The 26,525-nt window shown below is 43.5% G+C and overlaps 2 protein-coding genes across 2 annotated transcripts; one reads left to right on the top strand and one right to left on the bottom strand.

Moving 5' to 3' along the window:
* Positions 1-16,001: 16,001 nt before the first annotated feature.
* Positions 16,002-16,528, bottom strand: LOC114694702 (histone H2B subacrosomal variant-like). Its single transcript, XM_028871742.2, has one exon. It carries the CDS (start codon positions 16,430-16,432, stop codon positions 16,061-16,063), a length of 372 nt encoding a protein of 123 aa, XP_028727575.1. The 5' UTR covers positions 16,433-16,528; the 3' UTR covers positions 16,002-16,060.
* Positions 16,529-20,704: 4,176 nt separating this feature from the next.
* LOC114694704 (histone H2B subacrosomal variant-like) lies at positions 20,705-21,223 on the top strand. Its single transcript, XM_028871743.2, has one exon. The coding sequence runs from the start codon at positions 20,793-20,795 to the stop codon at positions 21,162-21,164; it is 372 nt and encodes a 123-aa protein (XP_028727576.1). The 5' UTR covers positions 20,705-20,792; the 3' UTR covers positions 21,165-21,223.
* The last annotated feature ends 5,302 nt before the right edge of the window (positions 21,224-26,525 follow it).

Below are 26,525 nucleotides of genomic sequence, written 5' to 3'. Positions count from 1 at the left end.
TTAAGATAAGAGAGAAAGACAGGGGTGCTCAGGCCTGTTAAAGAGACACGTGCATGGGGAAGAAGAAGGAAGCTGGGAATATGACGCTGGCTTATAAAGGCTGGGTGGCGCAGGCGTACACAGGTCCATGTGGCTACTCCATGCATGCGCGTAGATCACATGGTTGCATTGCGCGCTCTTATACAACCATGCAAAGCCTTGAGGTCCTGGTCACGCGAGACGCCTTGACCCGGAAATGGCTATTTTGACCTGGAACTGGCTAGGCAGAAGTGTCTAGGTCCGCTGGACATGCCCAACCATGGGGGCGTGTTGTGAATCTATCACCCAGCTCTTGGGAAATGAAGGCAGGAGGAGCAGTATAAGACCATCCTTGACTTCCATAGTGAATTCAAGGTCAGGCTGGGTTACAGGAAGCTCTGTCCTCAAAAGGAAAACAAACAAACAAACAATAAAACTCCAAAAATTACCGTTGAAAATAAAAATACACTTATTTATAAGGACAGGTCTTCATAAGGATGCATTATACTTTTAATTTTTGCTTGCAAAGTGTCACACATTCTCATGATTTTTGAAGAAGGTCAGCCAACATTTCAAAATTGCTCTGTCGTATTTTGAGTGTATAGACGTGAAGTATCAGTTCTGATAGCATTTCCCTCTGAAATTTCAGCTGTGCTCACTTGGAATATGAATATAGTCAAGGAGAAGAGTAGGGGTCTGCAGGTGGATTTGAGCAATCCGCAATGTGGCAATGTAAGAGCACAAACGAGCAACCAGCATGCGAAGGGACTCCTTATCAGATGTGTTCAGCCACCATAGCCCGAGACAGACGCCAACTGCCAGATAAGAGGAATACTGTGGTTTTAGTACAATATGAAACTTCATTTTCTCTCTCTCTCTTTTTTTCTTTATGGCCAATCTGGTTCCATTATCCTTGTTACAACAGTATCTAAATTGATTTCACATTAGATGCTTTATAGGTAGAAAATGTGCCCTGGTGCCCATTTATGGCATTGAGATATCCTGTTGTAAATATCTTTAAGGAAATAGACCAAGTAGACTATTGTTGTTGTTGTTATTATTGTGTTTTTTTTGTTTGTTTTTTTTGTTTTTTGAGACAGGGTATCTGTTGGTTAAATGGCGCGCTGCTCGTGGCCATGCCGACAGAGGAGAGTGCTGGAGGAGGAATCACAGGCCATAGTTACCTTTTTAGAGCTTTATTGGGAGAAGGAGAGAGAGAGGAAGAGAGAGGAAGAGAGAGGAAGAGAGAGGGAGAGGGAGAGAGGAAAGGGAAGGGGGGAGAGAGAGAGGGAGAGAAGAAGACAGACGGAAGGAAGGAGCGGAAAGGAAAGAGAGGCACGCACAGAGGGTCCACCTGCTTTTTAGGCTGGGGCGCCCGTCGCAGGCTGATGACGTAATAAAGGACAGAATCCTTACAGTTTCTCTGTGTAGCTTTGCGCCTGTCCTGGATCTTGCTCTGTAGACTCAGGCTGGCCTCGAACTCACAGAGATCCGTCTGCCTCTGCCTCCCGAGTGCTGGGATTAAAGGCGTGCGCCACCACTGCCTGGCTATTGTTGTTATTATTATTGTCATGGCTACCCTCTTCCCACTGTGCAAGTGTCTGATCCATGCACATCCCAATACCTCTCCCCAGGGAAAGAACTCCGTCTTCACATGGGGGCTGTAAAGCCTCTCTTGCAACCAAGCTTAGGTGTGATTGTGATAAAATTCTCCTAAAAAAGATTGCAAGTGTTGTGACTTATTTCTGGAATAATAAAAGGGCTGAGGGAGTTGACCTTTCTTGCCTTTCCTCCTTCCTGTTGCCTTAGATGTGTGTAATCTCAAGGAGCTATTTGGGACAATGAAGTAACTGGCAATGGAGGCCATGAATAGCACAATGATATAGAAGGATCTTGAATTTCTAAGCCCATGGAGCCTTTCTGCTCCCAACGGCTAGCTTTCACCTAGGTTTTTTTTTTTTTTTTTTTTTTTCTTCAAATGTAAGGCAGTTTGGATCAAGGTAAATAGCTCGGTCTAGAGATAAGTATATGTTTCCTAGCATGTGATCCCAGCAAACAGTTAATGTTTCTGGGCCTGTTTTATTAATCTATTTATTTAAAATTGTTTTTCATTTTATGTGTGCCTCAGGGCTTCTGTTGCTATGGTAAAACACCGTGACTAGAGCAACTTGGGAAGGAAAGAGTGCATTTCACTCCTTATCAAAGTCATTTAGCGTTCAGCCTGGAGTTCCTGCCGAGACTTCCCTTCACGGTAGAGTTAACAGTAAACTGAGGGGAACCCTTTCCTACACAAGTTGCATTTGGTCAAGGTGTTTATCACAGCAGTTCAAACCTAGGACACCCCACCATGATGAAAGGCTGAGTAACACGCAGGGACACTAGAGTTTGAAGTTCTACTTATATCTGTTCTTTTCAGAGCATACAGAAGTTCTATCCATATGCCTACTGCAAACGGCTGTACAAGTTCACTTTCCAACCTTACCGACCTTGGAAGCCTCAGGTTTGTGGCTTCGCATGCTGCTGTGGTGAAGTCCATTTGGCTTTTGAGTCATATGCTTAGGTGACCCTGCACATTTTTGTCTTTCTGGAAGCTGACTCTCATAGTTTCTGGCTCCCCTTACTTTTTTTTTTTTTTTTTCATGAGGCATAGGTGTTCTGGAAATAAAGTCCTTGAAGGTCAGACTTCAATTAGCAGGTGTGGTGGTTCATCTAGCATCGACTCCATTAGAACAGAAATGCCTGGTATGTCTGTTAGAGTGTTTCTTTTTAAGGATTCCCCTGCACACGTGCAGGTGGGCTTGTGGAGCTACACCATGCATGTACAGATTGCGTGACCACTTGTGACAACTCCCCACCTGCATGACCACTTGTGACAACTCCCCACCTCGTCTTCGAGACCCTCGGATACTTGGAGGGTTGCCTCTAGTTCTGGCGATTTCTTCTGATCCTATTGTTCAAACTCATTTTGGTTTGTTTGTAACTTTGCAGTTAGTTCTCCGAGCTTTTTTTTTTCTTTCTTTTTCTTTTTTCTTTTTTAAGTACCTCATTTTATGTGGAGGCTAGCATTTCTCCTGGGATTTCAATTGCATATTTTCAACATGTTTATGTTTCTGTAGGCATTGTGCTTTAGAAAATACACCATTCAATGTTTCCTTAGTAATCATAGCAGTGCATCATAGTTCTTTTTTCCTAAAACCAAATTACTGTGTCCCCCCCCCCTGTTCCTTTCCAGTGAGGTAAGATTGTAACGGCGTTGTTTACCCACAAATACCGTCTAGGTCAATTATTTGCCTGGTTATTTTGGAAAGAATTTAGCTGTCCTTAACAGCCTAACTAGTTACCTATGTGGCATGTTGATGGGACTTTGTGGCTGAGATATTAATGTTACTATTCTGACCTGCCCCCTTGAAATCCCGCCCCTTGGGGCTGAAAACTCCTCCCCTTCCTCTTTCTCCCCCCCCAATTCCCACGAGGTGTGCACCCCTCGACTCCCCCCTCTCTCTTTCTCTCTTCTTTGCTATCGTCTCTTAATCTCTGTTATAATAAACCATTTCTGCATGAATGTAGTGTCCGGGTTGTGAATGTCCACCCATTGCCCCTCCGCCATGCTGGCATGGAGTGGGTCGCCTGCCAGCTTGCCGCTGCATCTGCCCATCATGGTTCCATGCATGAGTGGGATACTCTGGCCTGGCCAGCTGGGGGTTTCCCATGCGTGCATAATTCATAACAATATTTCTGAAAATGAGTCAGCTGCCCAACAGAGGAAGGTAGCCTTCTGTGGGCAAATCGCTCTTTGTTTTGGAAGGATTGCTTTGTTTTTGTTTTCCTGGTGTGAACTTAAACCAAGGAAATGATCTTTTTTTTGTTGTTGTTGTTTTTCAAGACAGAGTTCCTCTGTGTCATTTTGGTGCCTGTCCTGGATCTCCCTCTGCCCCCCCCCCCTAAATGATCTTAAAACTCACAATGAGAATGGTAATTTAGCCCAGGGAGAGGGCTCAGTGGGTAAAGGCACTTGCCTCCAAGTCTGTTGACCTGAGTTTGATTCCTCAGGACCAAAGAGAACTGACTCTGTAAGTTGCCTCTGACTTGCACACACCCACCCTGGTCCTGGCATGTACACACACACACACACACACACACACACACACACACACACACAGTAAATTTTTAAAAAAGTAATAATTATTTTTTTAAAGAAAGAACTAATTTATTAGTGCAGTGGTGGTGCACATCCTTAATCCCAGCACTTGGGAAGCAGAGGCAGGCGGATCTCTGTGAGTTCGAGGCCAGCCTGGTCTACATAGTGAGATCCAGAACAGGCACCAAAACTACACAGAGAAACCCTGTCTTGAAAAGCAAAAACAAAAATAAACAAACAAAAACAAAAACAAAACAAAGAAAAGAAGAGAGAAAGAAAGAAAGACAGAAAGAAAGAAAGAAAGAAAGAAAGAAAGAAAGAAAGAAAGAAAGAAAGACAAGACTACTCATTTTATGAGGTTTCTGGGGGCTCTTCACTCAGGAGCATCTTAGCTGGGTAGCTCTCTTCCAGTCTTTCCTGAGTTTATAGATAAAGTGTTGGCCAAGACTAAAGTCCTTAGAAAGCGTTAACCGTGGTAGACCATGTCTTCAGAGTGATTCAAAAGGAAACAAGGAAGGAGCGGCAATGTTTGCTGAGGATACAGCCTTGAAAGTGCCATTGTCATTCTTGATGCTTTCTATGGGGTACTCAGACCAACTCTGTGATGTGCCATAGCGATGGACTTACGGACTAGGAGATGACACTCATTCCGGAGCCATCTGCTGGCTAGCTACTATGCTAAATAGTACTGGTTGTTTTTCTTGCAAGCCTTTTAACTGTGGAGTGATCCAAATGCACATGGATCCAGCTGGGACACAATGTTATTTTGTTTAATGACGTTTTCAAAGGCTGAGTTTTGGAGTCAAAGTGTATCTGTAGAGACTGATGTCAAGTGGCTTTTCTGTCTCCTCTGCTAGATGGACATTTAGAGGAAATGATTATGAGTAAGGCCAAGAGAGGCCCACTGGGAGGCTTATGGGGACTGGTGAGACCTTCTGTTCTTTTCAGGTAAAACCTTTGTAACTCAAAGTTCCCGTAAACCAGCTTTCTCGAAAGGATTCAACACAAATTTCAGTGATTCCATAAAAGGCGCTGGCTTCACCCATGCTCACAATCCAGCCCATTAGGAACAGTCATCTCACAGCACTGCCCTGAAGTCCTTTATCTGGACCAGTGTCATCCACCTGGGTTCACAGTCGCTGCTCTCCCCATGCTGGTTGTGCCCATCGTGAGAACTCCACAATTGTCACCATAAGCTACACATTCCCTAGGAGCCAGAGAAGCTGGGCCAGTGCAGCTGTCCTGCATGTAGGCCAGTGGTCCCTTCTGTACCCCATGTTCTTCATGGCTAGGGTCCTGAGCAGCACCCCAGTTCTCAGCCCGTCTTTACTGTGAACATCCCTTTTCCAGCTTTGAGTAGCTGCCCATCCAAGATCCCCATGCAGAAATAGGATGTTTGAGGCACTGTTCAATCTAAAGTCATAATCCCAGGGGGAAAAAAAACACCTCCAAAGGAGTCACAGAGCAATTCCTTGAGACTCGGACTTTTTCCCTTCTGTCTTCTAGAGGAGAGTACGTAAACCGATGTTAAATGCTGTCTTGGTTACTTTTAAATTGCTGTCATAAAGCACATGACCAAAGCAACTTGTGAAAGGGAGCATTTAATTGGGCATATGGTTTCAGAGGCTTCAAGTCTGACTTCAGGGTGAAGGCAAGTGGAAGGAAGAGTGGAGAGCTTGTGTCTTTTTTTCTTTCTTTTTTTTTTTTAATTTGGAGCTGAGGACGGAACCCAGGGCCTTGCGCTTGCTAGGTAAGCACTCTACCACTGAGCTAAATCCCCAACCCCCAAGCTTGCGTCTTAATCCCTAAGCAGGAGTCAGAGAGAGCACACTGGGAATGGCCAGTCTTTTGGAACCTCAAGGCCCTCCTCCAGTGCCATGCCTCCTCCAACAAGGCCACACCTCCTAATGCTTCCCAAACAGTTTTGCCAACTGGGACCAATTATTCAAATATATAAGTCTATGGGGCAGGGTGGCATTCTCATCACACACCATCATAAATACCGGAACAAAAACACTCTCCCCATTACCCAAAACACTCAGCTACTTCCACCACCAATAAAATTTCAAACCAAATACAAAATCCAAAGTGCTGGGGAACGATCTTTGTACACTGTAAATATGTGTTGCTCTCATTGTTAATGAAAAGCAGATTGACCAATGGCTAGGCAGGATTTTCAGGGCAGAGAGAATGCTGGGAAGAAGGAGGGTGAAGTCAGAGGAAGACATGCAAGGGATATAAAAGCCATGAGGCTCGGGTGGGGCAACACATAGATGAATAGAAATGGGTTAATTTAAGTTGTAAGAGCTGGTTAGTAATAAGCCTGAGCCATCAGCATAGCACTTATAATTAATAATAAGTCTCTGTGTGGTTATTTGGGAAGCAGCTAATGGAACAGAGCTGATCAAGGTCCCAAATGAAAAACCCTGCCTACAACAGGGGTCTTCAGAGCTGGACATAGTGGTGCACACTTGTAATTCCAGAAAGCTCAAGGAGGAGGATTTGAAGTCCTAGCCATGTAGCAAGACGCTGTCCCCCCCCCCTTTTTTTTTTTTTTTTTTTTTTGCTTTTTCAAGACAGACTTTCTTTGTACCAGCTCTGGCTGTCCTGGAACTCACTTTGCAGACCAGGCTGACCTTCAACTGAATGCCTCAGCCTCCCCAGTGCACCACCAATGCCTTGCACAAGACCCTATTTTTTTTTTTAAAAATATGAAATTGGTTTAAAATATTTGATAGAACTCTGTAGTACAAAGCACCTCATCACCTCTCCCTCCCTTTCTCTTTTCCTCATCCCTGTTTTCTTTCTTCTCCCCAACAGATGTTATTTTTATTGAAAATAATTTTTATATAATATATTCTGATGATGGTTTCTCCTCTCTCATCTCCTCCTAGGTCCTTCCCACCTCCCCACCCTTCCAACTCGATGTTTTTTCTCTCTCTCTTTTTAGAAAACAGGCAAATAAAAACAAACAAAACCAAAGAAAAAGCAGGAGAAACACAGACACATGTACACACAAAACACTTAAAAATGCAAAATTGGAAATCATAATACACAAGCAAAAGACCAATAAGGTTTAAAAAATTCCCCAAAAAAGCGTGGTGGGGGATGTCTTTCTGTGTGCTATGAATATGTGTTGCTCTGATTGGTTGATAAATAAAACTGCATTGGCCTATGGCAAGGCACCTTAGAGGCAGGCAGAAATCCAAGGGGGAGACAGGAAGAAGGCGGGGAGAGATGCCAGTTGCCACTGAAGGAACAATGTGCCAGCAGACCGGTAAAGGCATGGAACATGTGGTAAAACATAGATTAATAAAAATAGGTTAATTTAAGATATAAGAGCTAGCTAGCAAGAAGCCTGAGCCATTAGGCCATATAATTTGAAAATAATATAAACCTCTCTGTGTTTATTCGGGTCTGAGCAGCTGTGGGACCAGACGGGATACAGGAAAACCTCTGACTATAAAGCATTATGGGGGGTGGGGGGAGAAAAAGAAAAAGAAAAAGAGAAAAAAGAAAAAGGAAAAGAAAAAAGTCTCCAAAAGTACCATTGAGTTTATTTTGTGTTGGCCATCTACGAAGGACATGGGGCTTTCCCTTAAATATCGTTTGTATACCCAGTGAGACTCCATTGCAGAATATGAATTTTTACTTTGTGAATGGTTGACAATTATATAGCTTCTTGGATAACAATGGAACATGTGTCCACTTCCTCCTCTCAGTGATGGGACACCATCTGGCTTGGTGCTAAGGTCTCTGTGAGTTCCTACGTGTGTCAGTCTTCTTGTGTCTGAAAAATAGTTTCCTTGGTGTCCTTCAGCTCCTCTGACGCTTACAACCTTTCTACCTCCTCTCCCACAGGGTTCCTTGAGCCCTGAGGAGAGGGGTTTTGTGACGACATTGCATTTAGAACTGAATGTTCCAAGGCCTCTTACTCTCTGTATTAGTTTCCCCTTACTACAGAAGGATACTTCTCTGATGGCTAAGCGAGACACTGATCTATGGGTAGAGCAGAATCCAATAGACCTTATTATTATTATTATTATTATTATTATTATTATTTAGCATGGTTTTAGGTTCATAGCAAGATTGAGCAAAAGACACAGAAACTCCTATGTATCCCCCACCTTTACACACAGGTACCTTCTCCATGGTCAACTTCCCTCATTAAAAAGGTGTACTTAATTAGATTAGCTTCCATCAACAGATCACCACTTGATGTCTATAATTCACATAGCTTTACTTTGGTGATGTAAGTTCTATGAACCTATGCCATATTTCCACTATTATGGTGTTATACAGAGAAGCTTCATTGCCCTAAAAGGCCTCCAGGACCTGCTTTCTCATTTTTCCATCTCCATGAAGTCCTGACCATCGTCAATTTTTATTATTTTTCACTCTTCATAGTTTTGCTTTCTTCAAGGATCAAATCATTGGAGTCCAGCAGCGTAGCCTTTTGATCGGCTTGTTTTACTTAATTCTGTTCATTTGAGTTTCTTCCATGTTTTTCCACCCCTTGGTAGCTCATTTCTCTTGGGCGATGAGTAATCCTGTTTTTCTAGACGATGCGTAGTTTATCCAGTCATTAACCAAAAGTAATATATGCTGCTTCCAAATGTTGGCAATAATGAATCAACCTGCTATACATATCCATTTGTAGGTTTTTGTCTGTAGTGCTGGGAATCTAACTCAGGCCCTCAGACTTGGGTACACTTACTCTTAACCATGGAGCCATCCTTTCAGCCCCACAAAGTGATAACTGGTCTACAGTTGGATTAATGTGTTGACATTGCTCTTTGTTCCTGGTTTTCTTGCACCTTTTCTACGTTTTTGTGGCTTTAATGTTTTATGTGATTCTCTTTCCCTTAGAAATAATTGGTTTTTGGCCCCTTTTACTAGTTGCTTTAGAATTTGCAATGTTCCTTAACGGCTAGTCCAAGTTTACATTATAGCATTATACTGCTCCATGGAAAGAATAGGTAGATTAGAGTTAAAAGAGCTAAATTCTTCCATCCTGTCCCTGTATTCTTGCATTTATAATTTCTCCCATATATGAGGCTACATAAGTGTGTCTTTGTGCACATTAATACACAATCAAATGCATTGTTACTATTATTATGAACAGTCTCCTGTCTGTTAGATGAACTGAAATAATTTTACCGCCAGGCAGTGATGGTGCATGCCTTTAATCTAAGCACTCAGGGGCAGAGGCTGGCAATCTCTGTGAGTTTGAAGCCAGCCTGGTCTATAGAGTGAGTCCAGGACAGCTAAGTCTACACAGAGAAACCCTGTCTCACAAACCAAAACTAAAACAAAACAAAGCAAAAGTATTTTACCATCACTTATCCTTTTTAGGGAATTCTTTTTTCTTTACATAGATTTGAATTTACATATAATTTTTTTTTCTTCTCTGAAAAACTTTAAACAGTTGTTAAAAGCAAAATTTCCTTTCAAAATTTTTTGGGAAAGTCTTATTTTCCTTTACGTTTGAAAGATCATTTTATAGAATAACAGGATTATAGGTTGGTGGGATTTTTTTCCTCAACAGTGTTTTTTCCCTACTCTTGTGAATGATTTCTGTGCAGAAGTTGGATGAAATCCTTATCTTTGTTTCCCTGTAGGTCAGAATGTTCCCTTTCTGGTTTCTTTTAGTGTTTTGTTTAGCTTTGACTTTCCTGTAATTTGAACAGAACATTAAAGGTAGCTTTTTCTTCATTTTTTTTTCTCTCCCTGATGTTCTCTGAGTTTCATGGATTTGTGGTTCACTGTCTGACATTTAGAGAAATTTCCAATTATTATTAATTCAAATATTTCTTTCTCTCTTTTTCTTTGCATATCCCCATTATACATTTTAATTTTTTAATTTTTCCTACACTTCCTCTATATTCTGATTCTGTTTTATTGTATTCCAGGTCTTTTCCTCTTTTCTTTTTAGTTTTGGCAACTTTTGTTGCCTCTGTGCATCTGCAGGCAGATGTACACATGGACCTCCACGTAGTAGGCACGTGTACACACACACACACACACACACACACACACACACACACGCACGTGCGTGCACGCACACATGCACATACATACACATACACACACATTCACACACACATACACACACACATACACATACAGAATCACACACAGAGTTGTTGGCATTTTATGGACTAAGAGTTGGTCTAACTTGAGTGAATGTGCCATGAATACTTGAGGAAATGTGTAGGTTGCTGCTGCTGAATAGAATATTATTGATTATATTGTCCGTGTATGTTCTATCTTTCATGATTTCCTATCTACTAATTTTGTCAGCTGCTAAACAATTTAAAAGGATTCTTTAGTTTTGAAAGCTTGTTGCTTTTCTTTTTGATCCCAACTGGGATAGCCCATGCTGGTCTTAAGCTCACTATTTAGCCCAGGCTGGCCTTGTAGTCCAGCTCTATCTGCCTCCGCTTCCCAAACATTGTAATCACAGTAAACAGTGCCATGACTGACAAAAGAGGCTTTTTGGATGTACTGCCATGCTAGTAAGATTTCACTTGCTCTATTCCAGAGCAAGCATATCTCCTCTTCTAGGAATCCTCCACGGTTGCCACAGCAACCACGGCCTCCACAAAGGAAGCTATGAACCAGTCAGTGGTCACTCCCCTTCTGCTGACAACTGAAATTATTTTCTGGACTCCTAACCTTGAAGGTAACTGGCACAGCCTGCTGGTTTCCCCCATCCTGCCAAATGTCTTCCGAAATAACCAGCTATCAGAGGTAACATCTGTCAACACCTGACGTGCGGCATAGCCGAGGCTGATAAGAAATGCTCTCAAGTATTAAAACTTCAAGCTGTCCTCTCCTGAGTTTTAAGCAAGTGCTGGTGGCCTGCATGAGGTCATCTGAATTTCGCCAGGCTCTCTGCACTTTGAGCACCCTGGGATAGCTCATATGTCACTGTGTAAAGCTGTTGGTTGCATACTGTGCGGTTATTTTACATGGTACTGCTAAGCATACACTGCTTAATGACTTGGATCTATTCATTAAGTCTTCTGGGCCAGAGCCCCCAGGGAATGTCTAGTTGGCAGTCCATCTGTTATTACACACATCCCAGTAGCTGCTATGATTTTTGCCTCCTAATATCTTTCAGGTTCAACTCTCTCTCTCTCTCTCTCTCTCTCTCTCTCTCTCTCTCTCTCTCTCTCTCTCTCTCTCTCTCTTTTTGTATTTGCTGCCGCTGACTCAGTTCAAGATGGCCACAGTTTTATTGTTGGGTGATGTTCACTTTAAGATGAGCATTATTTTTGCTTGTCGGTCTGTGACATATGATGCACACCACTGGTTTCAAATGATCACAGAATCTGTATTTGTTCATATTGCTGATAGTAGAAAATTCTGTTTCCTGTCCTCTGTGAATCTATTGCTAACTCTGTACTTTCAGTAATTTTTCAAAGTCACATCGCATGCCCAGCAGACTAATAACAGGCCGGCTCTCGCCATCTGCACTGTGTATCTCCGAGAAAAGGGCTGCTAAGTGACTTGAAATTTCATTTCGACACAACATCATCTGGCAAAACACAAGTCATCGGCCTCCATTTCTAGGTTAATATGTTTTTATTTAATAAGCCTGTAATCATCTTGATGCTAACCACATTGTGTGGCAGTCAATGATCCTCTGGATGTCTGTATGAAAATTAAGTTAGAGTATGAATGATAATAATTCAAAATAATACTGGCACAAATACGTTAAATTTTATTTCTCCTATGTCAACACAGGGCGGCCATGGCTGGAAGGGTGGTTTAGTCCTAAGAGACCTGTGTACTCTCCAGCTCGGTGCTCTTCCATCTTAACTGCGCGGTGACTGAGGGACCTGGGGACTAAACTCAGTCAGGCTTAACACCAAGTGCCTTTACCTGCTGAGTCATCTATTCAGCAACCCCCTCCCCCCCAGGTTTCACTTTCAAGGATACACTCTAAAGCATTGGGAGCAGGGCGGTTAACAGATACTTGTTTACCATGTTCATCGCCGCACGGTTTACAGTGGCTGAGAGACCGCAACCATCCATCAATAAAGGAATAGACGGTGATATGTAGATGTAATTCTGAATGGTCTTATTAAATAAGAAACACAGAGCCAAATGCAGAGTTCAAAGCCCAGAGATCGAGCAGCAGCCAAGAGCTAAGATCATCTTCTTACCATTCGCTGCCCCTGCAGTCCTTCCCCTGAGAAAGAGACCTACTTCCTGTGTATCTGTCTTTTTATTGACTTTCTGTTCTGCCTTCTCATTGGCTCTAAACCCAACCACATGACCTCCTTGTCACTGCCTGTCTATACAGACCTCCAGGTCTCTATATTTGGTATTGAGATTAAAGGCGTGTGTCACCATGCTGGCTGTATCCTTGAACACACAGACTCTGCCTGCCATGTGATTGGATTAAGGGCATGTGCTACCACTGCCAGACTTCTGCTAAATGGCTTGTTATTAGCTCTGACCCCCAGGCAACTTTATTTATTAACATACAAATAAAATCACATTTCAGCACAAATAAAGTATCACCATAGTGATAGACGCATAAAAGGGATTTAACCTTAAAAGGAAGGAAATCCTGGCATTCTCAACCTAGAGGCACTGGAAGATATTCCACGGAGTGATATGGTGATCATCAAAAGTGAAACAGTGTTGGACTTCACCTACAGTGGGACAAGGAACGGAGTGGGTTTGTGGGGACCCAGAAGAAGAGAGAATGGGGAGTTATTGTTTAATGGTACAGGTCCAGTGAGGCACAAGGTTCTAAAGATGATTGGTGGCAACCGTTGTATGGTGGCCACTGGACCACATAATGAAAACCTGCATCTACTCAATACATTTTACAAAAAAAATTTTCAAATATTCCAAAAGTAGGTATTTTTTTTGCACATATGCATTTATATAATTAGACCTGAAAACAACTGTATTTCAAGGGATCACTCCCACCAAAATATTGGTCTTATTTTAAAATTCTGACGTAGAAGGAATACAGCAACTCCCTTCACCCGAAGTTCATATCTGTTGGAAAAGCAGCAGCACTCGTGTCTGGCTGCTGCCAGCGGTGGCCATGCCGACAGAGGAGAGTGTAGCTAGAGTATTCCTGCCTGGCCCACAGTCAGGACAAATCTCTGTCACCCTCCAGTCCCACAGCCGCTCAGACCCAACCAAGTAAACACAGAGACTTATATTGCTTACAAACTGTATGGCTGTCGCATGCTTCTTGCTAACTGTTCTTATAGCTTAAATTAATCCATTTCCATAAATCTATACCTTGCCACATGGCTGGTGGCTTACTGGCGTCTTCACATGCTGCTGGTCAAGGTGGAGGCTGGCAGTGTCTCTCCTCAACCTTCCGCTTCCCAGAATTCTCCTCTCTCCTTGTTCCACCTACTTCCTGCCTGGCCACTGGCCAATCAGTGTTTTATTTATTGACCAATCAGAGCATTTGACATACAGACCATCCCACAGCAGGAGAGCGCTGAATGTATTGGTGGCAGAAGAGTCACGAGCCATAGTTACCTTTCTAGAGCTTTATTGGGAGAGAGAGAGAGAGAGAGAGAGAGAGAGAGAGAGAGAGAGAGAGAGAGGAAGACCACGCGGAAGGGGGGCAATACGGAAGGAGAGAGTGCAGAAGGAGCGGAAGGAGTACTCACAGAGGGCCCACCCGCTTTTTAGGCTGGGACGCCATCGCAAGCTGGTGACATAATTAAGGACATAATCCTTACAATATCTCGATCTAGAAGGGAATTTTTCCATAATTAGATCATTGCCTGAATTATGAGATGCCATTTGCATTTACTCTCCTTATTCCAGTGATTTGAAATGTCAGCTATACACTTTTTCTGTAAACTGACCTAAGGCGGCAAGCTTTAAGAGCCTTATGTACTGAAATCCCAAAAGTCCACAGCGTGGTCCAGACCTGCCCGTGGCAAACTTCTCTTCTAGATGGCAAGTCCAGCAATGCTCTGGTAAGTGATTCAGCTGTTGGGTGGTTCTTTTAAAAAATCAGTGGACTGATTTTTAGATATTCACTATGTCATCAGGTGGTCTTGCTGTTATGCAAACATAATACACTGTGCTTACACAAACTAGATGATAGGGCTTCTTGCTCCTAGGCAGCAGACCTGTACAGGACAATAGAGTATTGAATCCTGCACACCATTGTAACAGGAAGTTAACTGCTTATGCATCTCAACATAGAAACGTACAGTACAAATAGCAAGAATAGGAATGAACAGCTGCAGTCTGAGCTCATGGGCCTGCCGTCACAAATGTGGCCAACTGTTGACCACTATATCACTGTGTAGGGCATGATTGTACTTTAGGCTTTGTGGTCCACGTGAGGCCTGTTGAATATTTTTCCTGTGCTGTTGTTTTTTCTTAAACATCTGTGCACAAATGTAGAAGCCTCAGTTAGCACTGTGGTACTGTATAATAAAAGAGCTGTGATAGTATTTGTGGTCAGAGTTGGCCCAGAAGCTGTAATTTGCTAACCCTCTTAGACCTCAGGGCCCATCAGTCACTGGGCTGTGAGTTTGTTGAGCTGGATTCTAGGTAGATGTGGACACACAACGAAGATCCCTTAAGCTTTAAGGAGCCCATCACCTCTGTCTAGAATAGGTGGGTAGAGCCTGTTTGGGTGAGTTTTCAGAAACTTGGACAAGTTAGCTTCAGAAGCAAATGAACCCAGGAAAAACAGAGAATGGATCCCAGCCAAGAAACAGGGAAAGGCCTTCTCCCTTAGAATGGCTTCAGTTCCAACCCCAGTAGACACATAAAACAAATGTTTTTTTTTTCTTCTTGTGAAAAACAAAATTCCTGTTGTCTGTGACACATATAAACTCTTTGGGAGTTAACTAGAAAAGCTAACTACAAGCCACCAACGTCTCCAGGCATTTATTTCCAAGAGGAGCTCTTGTGGGAGAGTTTTCACGCCCTATGGTCTAGTCTCCTTGACAGATTTGGTATCCTGCTCAAACCCAGTCCTTCCATTCACACAGGTGACCTCAGGCAAGTGGTTAGTTCTCAGTGCCTCATTTTCATCCTCCAGGGGCTGGGGATAATTGTTTAATCCTCACAGGGTTTTGTGGGATTAAAGACATTAATATATGTAGGGTGTGATCATGGATCAAATGCTGTATGTTTCGGCTCCCGGGGCAACTCTGTTGTGGCAGCTCTGTTACTAAAAAAGGAGCACTTTAGGTCTCTATCAAGAGAGGGCATATTGTGAATTGTGGTATGGTCACAGTATGGAGTGCCAGTTGGAACAGGAGTGGAAGCAATCCAGAGGTACGTTTATCAGCAGGTAGAAAACTAAGAAACAAATTAAAGAGAGAAACACGTGATGCGAGCCTATCCTTGCAATAACCACCGCCTGAAACTGCTGGCTGAGAGATAATAGACAGCAAAGGACAGAGACAATCAAAGGAAAGGACTGGGGGGGGGGGGCTTCAGGACAGCAGGTGGGGAGAAGGAATGAGGAGAAACTGTCAGAACCCTTAAAAAGGTCTTATACTTAATAAAGTGACCGAGCATGGCGGCATGGGTCTACAGAGCACATTTCAGGCCAGGCAGGACTAGGTAGTAAGAACTAAACTTAATAAATTGGGTGGAAGTTCATGGAAGCCTGGGGACTGGAGAGATGGATCAGCAGTTAAGAGCACCGGCTGCTCTCCCAGAGGACCCAGGTTCAAGTCCCAGCACCCACATGGAGGCTCCAACTACCTGTAACTCTAGTTCCAGGGGACCCAGTGTCCTCTTCTGGCCTCCTCAGGTACCAGGCAAAACATCCACGCAGGTAAAACAAAATAAAAATGAAACAGAAGAGTGACTATAACACTGAGGTGACAGGCAGTTTGATTTACTTTCCCCGGGTTCAATCAGGCTTGCACATGGAGCTTAGGAAAGGACAAATCTGCGGACTGCTTCATTTCCAAAAGTCACTGCAAACTTTGCCAGCTTCCTGGGCAACAGCAGATACACTGCCTTCTGGATATCTTCTGGGGTGAGGGTACAGCGCTTTTTGCGGTACATCAGCTGGCAGGCTTCCGTAGCAATGCGTTCAAAGATGTCATTGATCAGGATGTTGACAATGTCCACAGAATGAGATGACATGCCTCTCTGGGGGACAACTTCCTTCAGGACCCTGCTTATGTAGCGAGAATAATTTCTATGGCCAAAGTTGATGCTGGAACAATGTGACTGCTTTCTGGAGATTGAACTTAGACTTCTTTTGACATGCTGGCATCTTCTGTGGATGGACCTGGCCATTGTAGATGTTGTTCTCCTTGTCCTTTAGGAATGGAGAGGAGAAGGGCCGGAGAATGGGAGCGGTCATGCTACTTATGGTGACGTGTCACAGTCACATGGCCAGGGCCTCTCTCTGATTGGTTTTCACTTTTCCTATGTCACAAACACTTAGCAACAGAGCTGACCTCTTGCTGAGGACACATTGGCTCCTCTCAGGCTTTCCTGAGAGTGGGAAGGGATAATCATGCCTGGAAGAGCAAGTTTTCTGTTTCCGGTTAATATCATTTCTATCATCATTATATTACAGTGAAGTTATCTCTCACTGTCTTATGATGACCTTGTGTCATTAAAAGTCCCTGTAACTTAAGCAGTCCTCCAATCACAGAAGGGCGGCAGCATGCAATCCATGCCCCAAATAGGAATAGCAGAATGGAGCATGAACCCAGAGTCTGGGAGAAAAGCAATCCTGGACTTTGGAATCAAAGCCAAAGAGTTTTAAACAGCTTGACTACTGGGAGCCTCTGGTGTGTCTGGTCAGGATGTTGTGTGTCCTGTTAGCAGACACTGGACTTCATCAAAGACCCTGAGAATTCGGCAGAAAAGAAGCAGGGAGACCTGAAAGTCTTCATCCTCTCAGGGTGTGAGAGACTGAAATTATCAGAATTGCTGCATTGCCTGAGTTACTAATGCAGTGACTGTTCCTGAAGGTCACCATGCTGAAAGATGTGCATCCCTTCTTCTAGCATGTCTGGAGGAGGAAGCACAGAGAGGCAAAAGGCAAACCTGTAGTGCTCACATTCATAGTTTAAATGACTATTCAGTGATTAAAGAGAATTGAGATTGGCCCCTAATTAGACATGCAATTTATTATATTGTTTTCCTTGTTTTTCTGAACATGCTGGCAAGCAAGCATCTTAGCTTATAGCCTATCATTTGGGACTTTGCAGCTTTTCTACGTTATCTACTATAATATATTGCACTCTTCCATCTCCACACCCTAAGATCAACTAAGAGAGTCAAAGGACTGGGAGAGACTGAGATCAAAATGTCACCTTTCTTACCAGTCATGCAAGGGGCAGCCTTTGGGTGTGGAGCAAGTGTTTCTTGATGTAGCACAGAATTAAACAGAATGACCTACTGATCCACTAAAGGGATCTCACAATGATTCCTTCCTGGGGGTGAGCTGCCCATAGTCAGAGAACCCAGAAGGGCTGAGACAGGCCTGTCTACCTTGCTTCCCCTCCCAGTCAAGTAAGGCATTTGTCTCAAGGAGTAAGTGACAGAGAAGAAAGGCCAGGAGTGTTCCTCTAGTGGAAACTATAACACAGTCTGGTGGGGAAGAGGGAAGAAATGCTCTCTGCCTGGTAGCTATTCTAAGTAGTAGCAAATAAAGCTCTTCTATAATTAAGCAGACTGAGTGATTCTATCTAGAGGAATCTGTAAGCAAAATTAGTAAGATCTATTAAAGATCCATCACCCCAAAGCAGAGTGGAAGTGGTGGCCTCCGTCTTGGTAGGAGGAGGCATGGCTGAGACCAGTGGTGAGCAAGGTGGAGTGGAGATCTGCACACAAGGCCCCCTGTCTTCAGAAATCAGAGCCAGAGGCTGGAGGATGGCTCAGCAGTTTAGAGCACTGGCTGCTCTTCCAGAGGACACGTGTTTGAGTTCCAGCACACACATGGCAGCTCACAACCATCTGTGACTCCAGTTCAGGTGATCCAGCATCTTCTTCTGGCCTCCTTGGGCACCAGGCACACATGTGGTGCACAGACATGCATACCAGCAAACACCCACACATGTAACTTTTTTTTTTCTTTTTTTGGTTTTTCGAGACAGGGTTTCTCTGTGTAGCTTTGTGCCTTTGGTAGCCCAGGTTGGCCTCAAACTCACAGAGATCTGCCTGGCTCTGCCTCCCAAGTACTGGGATTAAAGGCCGGCACCAGCACTGCCTGGCCTAACTTTTTTTTTTTTTAATTTTTAATAAAGAAATTAAAGCTAGCTTAAAGTTATCCCCCATAATACCATCTTGCCCCCTTCTATATTTTGGGAGGAGAAAAGGAGGAGAAACAGCTTTCTAGAAACTACACACAGCTCTCTTTGTCTTCCCATTCAGAAACTCGTTTTGAAGGATATTTAACGGGACTATTATTAATAGTAGTGGCCACCATGAATAATTGAAATGCTTGTAAGTTATTGCCATAGTCATTTCTATTCCTTTTTTATTTTGCTCAGATTTGATTAAGAAAGCATATGAAGGGGCTGGAGAGATGGCTCAGTGGTTAAGAGCACTGATTGCTCTTCCAAAGGACTGGGGTTCCATTCCTAGCACAACTGTCTGCTGGGAACTCTCCAGTTCCAGGGTATCCAACACCCTTACACAGACATATTATGAAGGAAAAAACACCAATGCATATAAATTAAGAATAAAATTTTTAAAAAAGTATATGAAGATTTCTTAAATGAATACCAATATGACACCTGGCAAGAATGACTCTACAAAGGTCTTCTGGCTAATGCCAGAACTACAATATCAAGTAATAGCAGACCATGTAATTAAGACTATGAAATCTGCAAGAATGATGCTATCATTAAAAAAGGTTAATGAACACAGTTCATATCATAATCTAAACAATAAAAGCCTGGAGTTCTGAATTCTTCAGTTGTACACACTTGCTTCTAAGGGATCAATTATCATTAAAATTAACTAGGCTTCTTTTTTCGTTTTGTTTTGTTTTTTTTTGAGACAGGGTTTCTCTGTGTAGTTTTGGTGCTGTCCTGGAACTCACTTTGTAGACCAGGCTGGCCTTGAACTCACAGAGATTCACCTTACTCTGCATCCCCAGTGCTGGGATTAAAGGCATGTGCCACCACTGCCTGGCTCTAGGCTTCTTTTTTTGTTTTTGAAAGAGGAGAGTGGGAGCAAGGAAACCCCCCCCCACACACACATACACACAAAACATGCAGTCGAGATTTCCATATTTGGAGTCAGCATGTGTGAAGGGTAATGGGGGAGCCCAGGGGGTGAACTTCCCATAGTCAGAGAATCCAGAAGGGCTGGATTCTGTTACTTCACCTTCTGGCTAAATATTAGGCTACATTTTCTACGTGTACATGTGCGTGTTAGTGTGCGTGTGCGTGTGCATGTGTGTGTGTGTGTGTGTGTGTGTGTGTGTAGAGAGAGAGAGAGACAAAGACAGAGACAGAGAGAGAGACACGCACAGACAGGCACAGAGACAGAGAAAGGAGAGAGAAAGCCTGTGTGACAAGGCACGTGTGTGGAAGTCAGAGCACAACTTGCTGAGGTGGGTTCTCTCCTTCTACTGTGGATCTTGGGGTCAAGCTTGGGTGGTTAGCCTTGGTGGCCAGCACCTTCGCCCACTGGGGTTTTGTTTTGTTTGTTTTTGTTTTAATGTCCATACATAGTAAGGAGCTTCTTTTATTCTTTTTGTATTTTAGTTTAAATGTAACTACATTTCCTCCCTTCCCTTTCCTCTCTCCAACCCCTCCCATGATGCCCTCATGCCCCTCAAATTCATGCTCTTTTTATTATGTTACATGCATAGGCATAAATGTACAAATACAATCTGTTGGTTCTATTTAGTGTTGCTTATATGTATATGATTTCAGGGCTGACCTCTTGATACTGGATAACCAACTAGGGGGTGGATCCCAATTCTTAAAACCTGGTTAGTAACAGTTATTTGTATTACAAAGCAACCACTTCATATTTGCAATTGCTTGCTTATTTGTTTGATCATAAGTGAATTTATGCATGTTTTTACAAGAAGTTACTTCCACACACACACACAGAAAAGCTAACAATATTTTTGTATTCTATTGGTATACCAACCGCCCACTTTGACAAGCTTTTGTCCAATTCTGAATATTGTATAGGATGCATACATATTGCTATGGGTGGGGAAAGCAGAAAACTTGAACACTTCTCTTTCCTGCTTAAAGGTGGCATCAGCCCTTTTTATTTATTTATTTTTCTTGAGACAGGGTTTCTCTTTGTAGGTTTGTGCCGGTCCTGGAACTCACTTGGTAGCCCAGGCTGGCTTCAAACTCACAGAGATCCGCCTGGCTCTGCCTCCTGAGTGCTGGGATTAAAGGCATGTGCCACCACCGGTGGTGGTGGCATCTGTCCTTTTGACACCCTCCCACTCTCAGGAAAGCCTGAGGGGAGCCAATGTGTCCTCAGCAAGAGTGCAATGTGTCCTTAGCTCTGTTGCTAAGTGTTTGTGACATAGGAAAAGTGAAAACCAATCAGAGAGAGGCCCTGGCCATGTGACTGTGACACGTCACCATAAGTAGCATGACCGCTCCCATTCTCCGGCCCTTCTCCTCTCCATTCCTAAAGGACAAGGAGAACAACATCTACAATGGCCAGGTCCATCCACAGAAGATGCCAGCATGTCAAAAGAAGTCTAAGTTCAATCTCCAGAAAGCAGTCACATTGTTCCAGCATCAACTTTGGCCATAGAAATTATTCTCGCTACATAAGCAGGGTCCTGAAGGAAGTTGTCCCCCAGAGAGGCATGTCATCTCATTCTGTGGACATTGTCAACATCCTGATCAATGACATCTTTGAACGCATTGCTACAGAAGCCTGCCAGCTGATGTACCGCAAAAAGCGCTGTACCCTCACCCCAGAAGATATCCAGAAGGCAGTGTATCTGCTGTTGCCCAGGAAGCTGGCAAAGTTTGCAGTGACTTTTGGAAATGAAGCAGTCCGCAGATTCGTCCTTTCCTAAGCTCCATGTGCAAGCCTGATTGAACCCGGGGAAAGTAAATCAAACTGCCTGTCACCTCAGTGTTATAGTCACTCTTCTGTTTCATTTTTATTTCGTTTTACCTGCGTGGATGTTTTGCCTGGTACCTGAGGAGGCCAGAAGAGGACACTGGGTCCCCTGGAACTAGAGTTACAGGTAGTTGGAGCCTCCATGTGGGTGCTGGGACTTGAACCTGGGTCCTCTGGGAGAGCAGCCGGTGCTCTTAACTGCTGAACCATCTCTCCAGTCCCCAGGCTTCCATGAACTTCCACCCAGTTTATTAAGTTTAGTTCTTACTACCGAGTCCTGGCTGGCCTGAAATGTGCTCCGTAGACCTATGCCGCCATGCTCGGTCACTTTATTAAGTATAAGATCTTTTTAAGGGTTCTGACACTTTCTCCTCATTCCCTCTCCCCACCTGCTGTCCTGAACACACCCCCCCCCGCCCCCCCCTGCCCCCCCTCCCCCCGCTGCCGCCGCCCTTTTCTTTGATTGTCTCTGTCCTTTGCTGTCTATTATCTCTAAGCCAGCAGTTTCAGGGCTGTTGTTATTGCAAGGATAGGCTCGCATCATGTGTTTCTCTTTTTAATTTGTTTCTGAGGTTTCTACCTGCTGATAAATTTGCATGCATCCTATGCAATTTTATCAGAATTGAACAAAAGCTTGTCAAAGTGGGCAGTTGGTATACCAATAGAGTATAAAAATATTGTTAGCTTTTCTGTGTGTGTGTGTGTGTGTGTGTGTGTGTGTGTGTGTGTGTGTGTGTAGGTAACTTCTTGTAAAAAACATGCAGAAATTCACTTATGATCAAACAAATAAGCAAGCAATTGCAAATATGAAGTGGTTGCTTTGTAATACAAATAACTGTTACTAACCAGGTTTTAAGAATTGGGATCCACCCCCTAGTTGGTTATCCAGTATCAAGCGGTCAGCCCTGAAATCATATACATATAAGCAACACTAAATAGAATCAACAGATTGTATTTGTACATTTATGCCTATGCATGTAACATAATAAAAACAGCATGAATTTGAGAGGGGTGAGGGCATCGTGGGAGGGGTTGGAGAGAGGAAAGGGAAGGAGGGAAATGTAGTTACATTTAAACTAAAATACAAAAAGAATAAAAGAAACTCCTCTTCTTACTATGTATGGACATTAAAACAAAAACAAACAAAACAAAACCTCAGTGGGTGAAGGTGCTGGCCACCAAGGCTAACCACCCAAGCTTGACCCCAAGATCCACAGTAGAAGGAGAGAACCCACTTCGGCAAGTTGTGCTCTGACTTCCACACACGCGCCTTGTCACACAGGCTTTCTCTCTCCTCTCTCTCTTTTCTCTCTGTCTGTCTCTGTGCCTGTGTGTCTGTGTGTCTCTCTCTTTGCGGGTGTGCGTGCGCACGCATGCATGCATGCATGCATGCATGCACGCACGCACGCACGCACGCACGCACGCACGCACGCACACACACACACACACACACACACACACACACAGAGAAAATAAAGCCTAATATTTAGCCAGCAGGTGAAGTAACAGAATCCAGCCCATCTGGATTCTCTGACTATGGGCAGTTCACCCCCAGCGCTCCCCCATTACACTTCACACATGCTGACCCCAAATATGGAAATCTGGACTGCATGGTTTGTGTTGTGGTGGGACCTCACTCACACTCTCCTCTTTAAAAAAAAAAAAACAGAAGCCTAATTAGTTTTAAGGATATGGGCCCCTTAGAAGCAAGTGTGTTCAACTGAAGAATTCAGAACTCCAGGTTTTTATTGTTTAGATTATGATATGAACTGTGTTCATTAACCTTTTTTAATGATAGCATCATTCTTGCAGATTTCATAGTCTTAATTACATGGTCTGCTATTACTTGATATTGTAGTTCTGGCATTAGTCAGAAGACCTTTGTAAAGTCATCTTGCCACGTGTCATATTGGTATTCATTTTAAGAAACCTTCATATGCTTTTTTAAAATTTTATTTTTAATTTATATGCATTGGTGTTTTTGCCTTCATAAAATGTCTGTGTGAGGGCGTTGGTCCCCTGGAACTGGAGAGTTCCCAGCAGACAGTTGTGCTGGGAATGGAACCCCAGTCCTTTGGAAGAGCAATCAGTGCTCTTAACCACTGAGCCATCTCTCCAGCCCCTTCATATACTTTCTTAATCAAATCTGAGCAAAATAAAAAAGGAATAGAAGTGACTATGGCAATAACTTATGAGCATTTCAATTATTCATGGTGGCCACTACTGTTAATAATAGTCCCGTTAAATATCCTTCAAAATGAGTTTCTGCATGGGAGGACAAATAGGGCTGTGTGTAGTTTCTAGAAAGCTGTTTCTCCTCCTTTTCTCCTCCTTAAATATAGAAGGGGGCAAGATGGTATTGTGGGGGAAAACTTTAAACCAGCTCTAATTTCTTTATTAAAAATTTTTAAAAAGTTACATGTGTGGGTGTTTGCTGGTATGCATGTCTGTGCACCACATGTGTGCCTGGTGGCCAAGGAGGCCAGAAGAAGATACTGGATCACCTGAACTGGAGTCACTGATGGTTGTGAGCTACCATGTGTGTGCTGGAACTCAAACATGTGTCCTCTGGAAAGAGCAGCCAGTGCTCTAAACTGCTGAGCCATCCTCCAGCCTCTGGCTCTGATTTCTGAAGACAGGGGGCCTTGTGTGCAGATCTCCACTCCACCTTGCTCACCACTGGTCTCAGCCATGCCTCCTCCTACCAAGACGGAGGCCACCACTTCTACTCTGCTTTGGGGTGATGGATCTTTAATAGATCTTACTAATTTTGCTTACAGATTCCTCTAGATAGAATCAGTCTGCTTAATTATAGAAGAGCTTTATTTGCTACTGCTTAGAATAGCTACCAGGCAGAGAGCATTTCTTCCCTCTTCCCCACCAGACTGTGTTATAGTTTCCACTAGAGGAACACTCCTGGCCTTTCTTCTCTGTCACTTACTCCTTGAGACAAATGCCTTACCTGACTGGGAGGGGAAGCAAGGTAGACAGGCCTGTCTCAGCCCTTCTGGATTCTCTGACTATGGGCAGCTCACCCCCAGGAAGGAATCATTGCGAGGTCCCTTTAGTGGGATCAGTGGGTCATTCTGTTTAATTCTGTGCTACATCAAGAAACACTTGCTCCATACCCAAAGGCTGCCCCTTGCATGACTGGTAAGAAAGGTGACATTTTGATCTCAGTCTCTCCCAGTCCTTTGACTCTCTTAGTTGATCTTAGGGTGTGGAGATGGAAGAGTGCAATATATTATAGTAGATAACGTAGAAAAGCTGCAAAATCCCAAATGATAGGCTATAAGCTAAGATGCTTGCTTGCCAGCATGTTCAGAAAAACAAGGAAAACAGTCCAATATATTGCATGTCTAATTAGGGACCAACCTCAATTCTCTTTAATCACTGAATAGTCATTTAAACTATGAATGTGATTACTACAGGTTTGCCTTTTGCCTCTCTGTGCTTCCTCCTCCAGACATGCTAGAAGAAGGGATGCACATCTTTCAGCATGGTGACCTTCAGGAGCAGACACTGCATTACTAACTCAGGCAATGCAGCAATTCTGATAATTTCGGTCTCTCACACCCTGAGAGGATGAAGACTTTCAGGTCTCCCTGTTTCTTTTCTGCAGAATTCTCAGGGTCTTAGATGAAGTCCAGTGTCTGCTAACAGGACACACAACATCCTGAGCAGACACACCAGAGGCTCCCAGTAGTCAAGCTGTTTAAAACTCTTTGGCTTTGATTCCAAAGTCCAGGATTGCTTTTCTCCCAGACTCTGGGTTCATGCTCCATTCTGCTGTTCCTATTTGGGGCATGGATTGCATGCTTCCACCCTTCTGTGATTGGAGGACTGCTTAAGTTACAGGGTCTTTTTTTTTTTTTTCCCATTTTTTGAGACAGGGCTTCTCTTTGTAGCTTTGTGCCTTTCCTGGATCTCGCTCTGTAGCCCAGGCTGGCCTCAAACTCACAGAGATCCGCTTGCCTCTGCCTCCCCAGTGCTGGGATTAAAGGCGTGTGCCACCACCTCCCAGTGTTACAGGGTCTTTTAATGACATAAGGTCATCATAAGATAGTGAGAGATAGTTTCACAGTAATATATTGATGGTAGAAGTGGTATTAACCTAAAACAGTAAACTTGTCTTGCCAGGCATGAGCGTCCTCTGGGACACTCTGTGAGTGAGATGGGATGTTTGAATGTACTGGGGTGTCTTTCTTTAAAAGAAAGAAACTCCACCAGAATGAAAGTTGGAAGCGCAGTGGGGAAAGAGTGAAAAGAGTGAAGAGAGAAGAGAGAGCATGAGGTAGTGGATGAGACTGGGCAGAATGGAGGAGGATGCGACAGGTTTTCAGATCACAGGACTCTGGGGTCTGAGACGTGGAGAGAGGCAGAGCTGATGTAAACACCTTTGCAGACACCTCCGGATGGAAGCACCTTCTCCTCCCGACTTTGGCGAAGACCAAATGGAGGACAGAAAAGGGCAGAATTGGGCAGTGCCCTGTGTGCTGTGGAGACCAGTTCTGTTCTTTCCTGTGTGGTGTTTTCATGACTGAGAGGGAATAAACACATTTCCCCATTCCTGATTGCCTGACACCTGCCTGAGGTCAGTTTCTTTCTCTGCCTGCATTCCCCACAGCCGACTCTCCTAACCTCACCAGACCTGGGAATCGCCTATGTCCCGCTTTGGCTAATCTGAACGCTGGGTCAGTGTTCTTAGGTGACCTTAGAGTGCATGAGAGAAATTAGATTAGCTTTGTACATAGTAAGAACATAATAAAGGAATTAGCTTTGCCACTGGGCACAGGGCTTCCAGTCCCCGATGAGTTCCTTGTGAGTCTGATGTAATTTCATAGAGAACAGAAAAAAAGTATTGGGATAAAAATTAGGAGAACATTTTAACTTTTTGAGTTCTGGTTCATGTTTTACAGTAAAACATTAACTAAAAAGCAATTAAAATCAGTAAGTTTATTACAAATGGATATAAAATGTAATGTAAAATAGATCTTTTTTTCTCTTACTATATTAAGGTTGGCCTACCTAAGCCAGGTGGTGATGGCACACGCCTTTAATCCCAGTACTCAGGAGGCAGAGGCAGAGGCAGAGGCAGACAGGTCTCTGTGAGTTTGAGACCAGCCTGGTCTACAGAGCAAGTTCCAGGACAACCAGGGCTACACAGAGAAACCATGTCAAAAACAAAACAAAACAAAACAAAACAAAACAAAACAAAACAAAACAAAACAATAAAACGCGTGTGCACGCACATGCACACACACACCACAACCATTCTAGCTAATAATGCAGATTAATATAAAAGTTACCTGAG

Source organism: Peromyscus leucopus, chromosome 11 (genome assembly GCF_004664715.2).
Source record: "Peromyscus leucopus breed LL Stock chromosome 11, UCI_PerLeu_2.1, whole genome shotgun sequence".
NCBI lineage: Eukaryota > Metazoa > Chordata > Mammalia > Rodentia > Cricetidae > Peromyscus > Peromyscus leucopus.
This window is presented reverse-complemented; position numbering and strand designations above follow the sequence as displayed.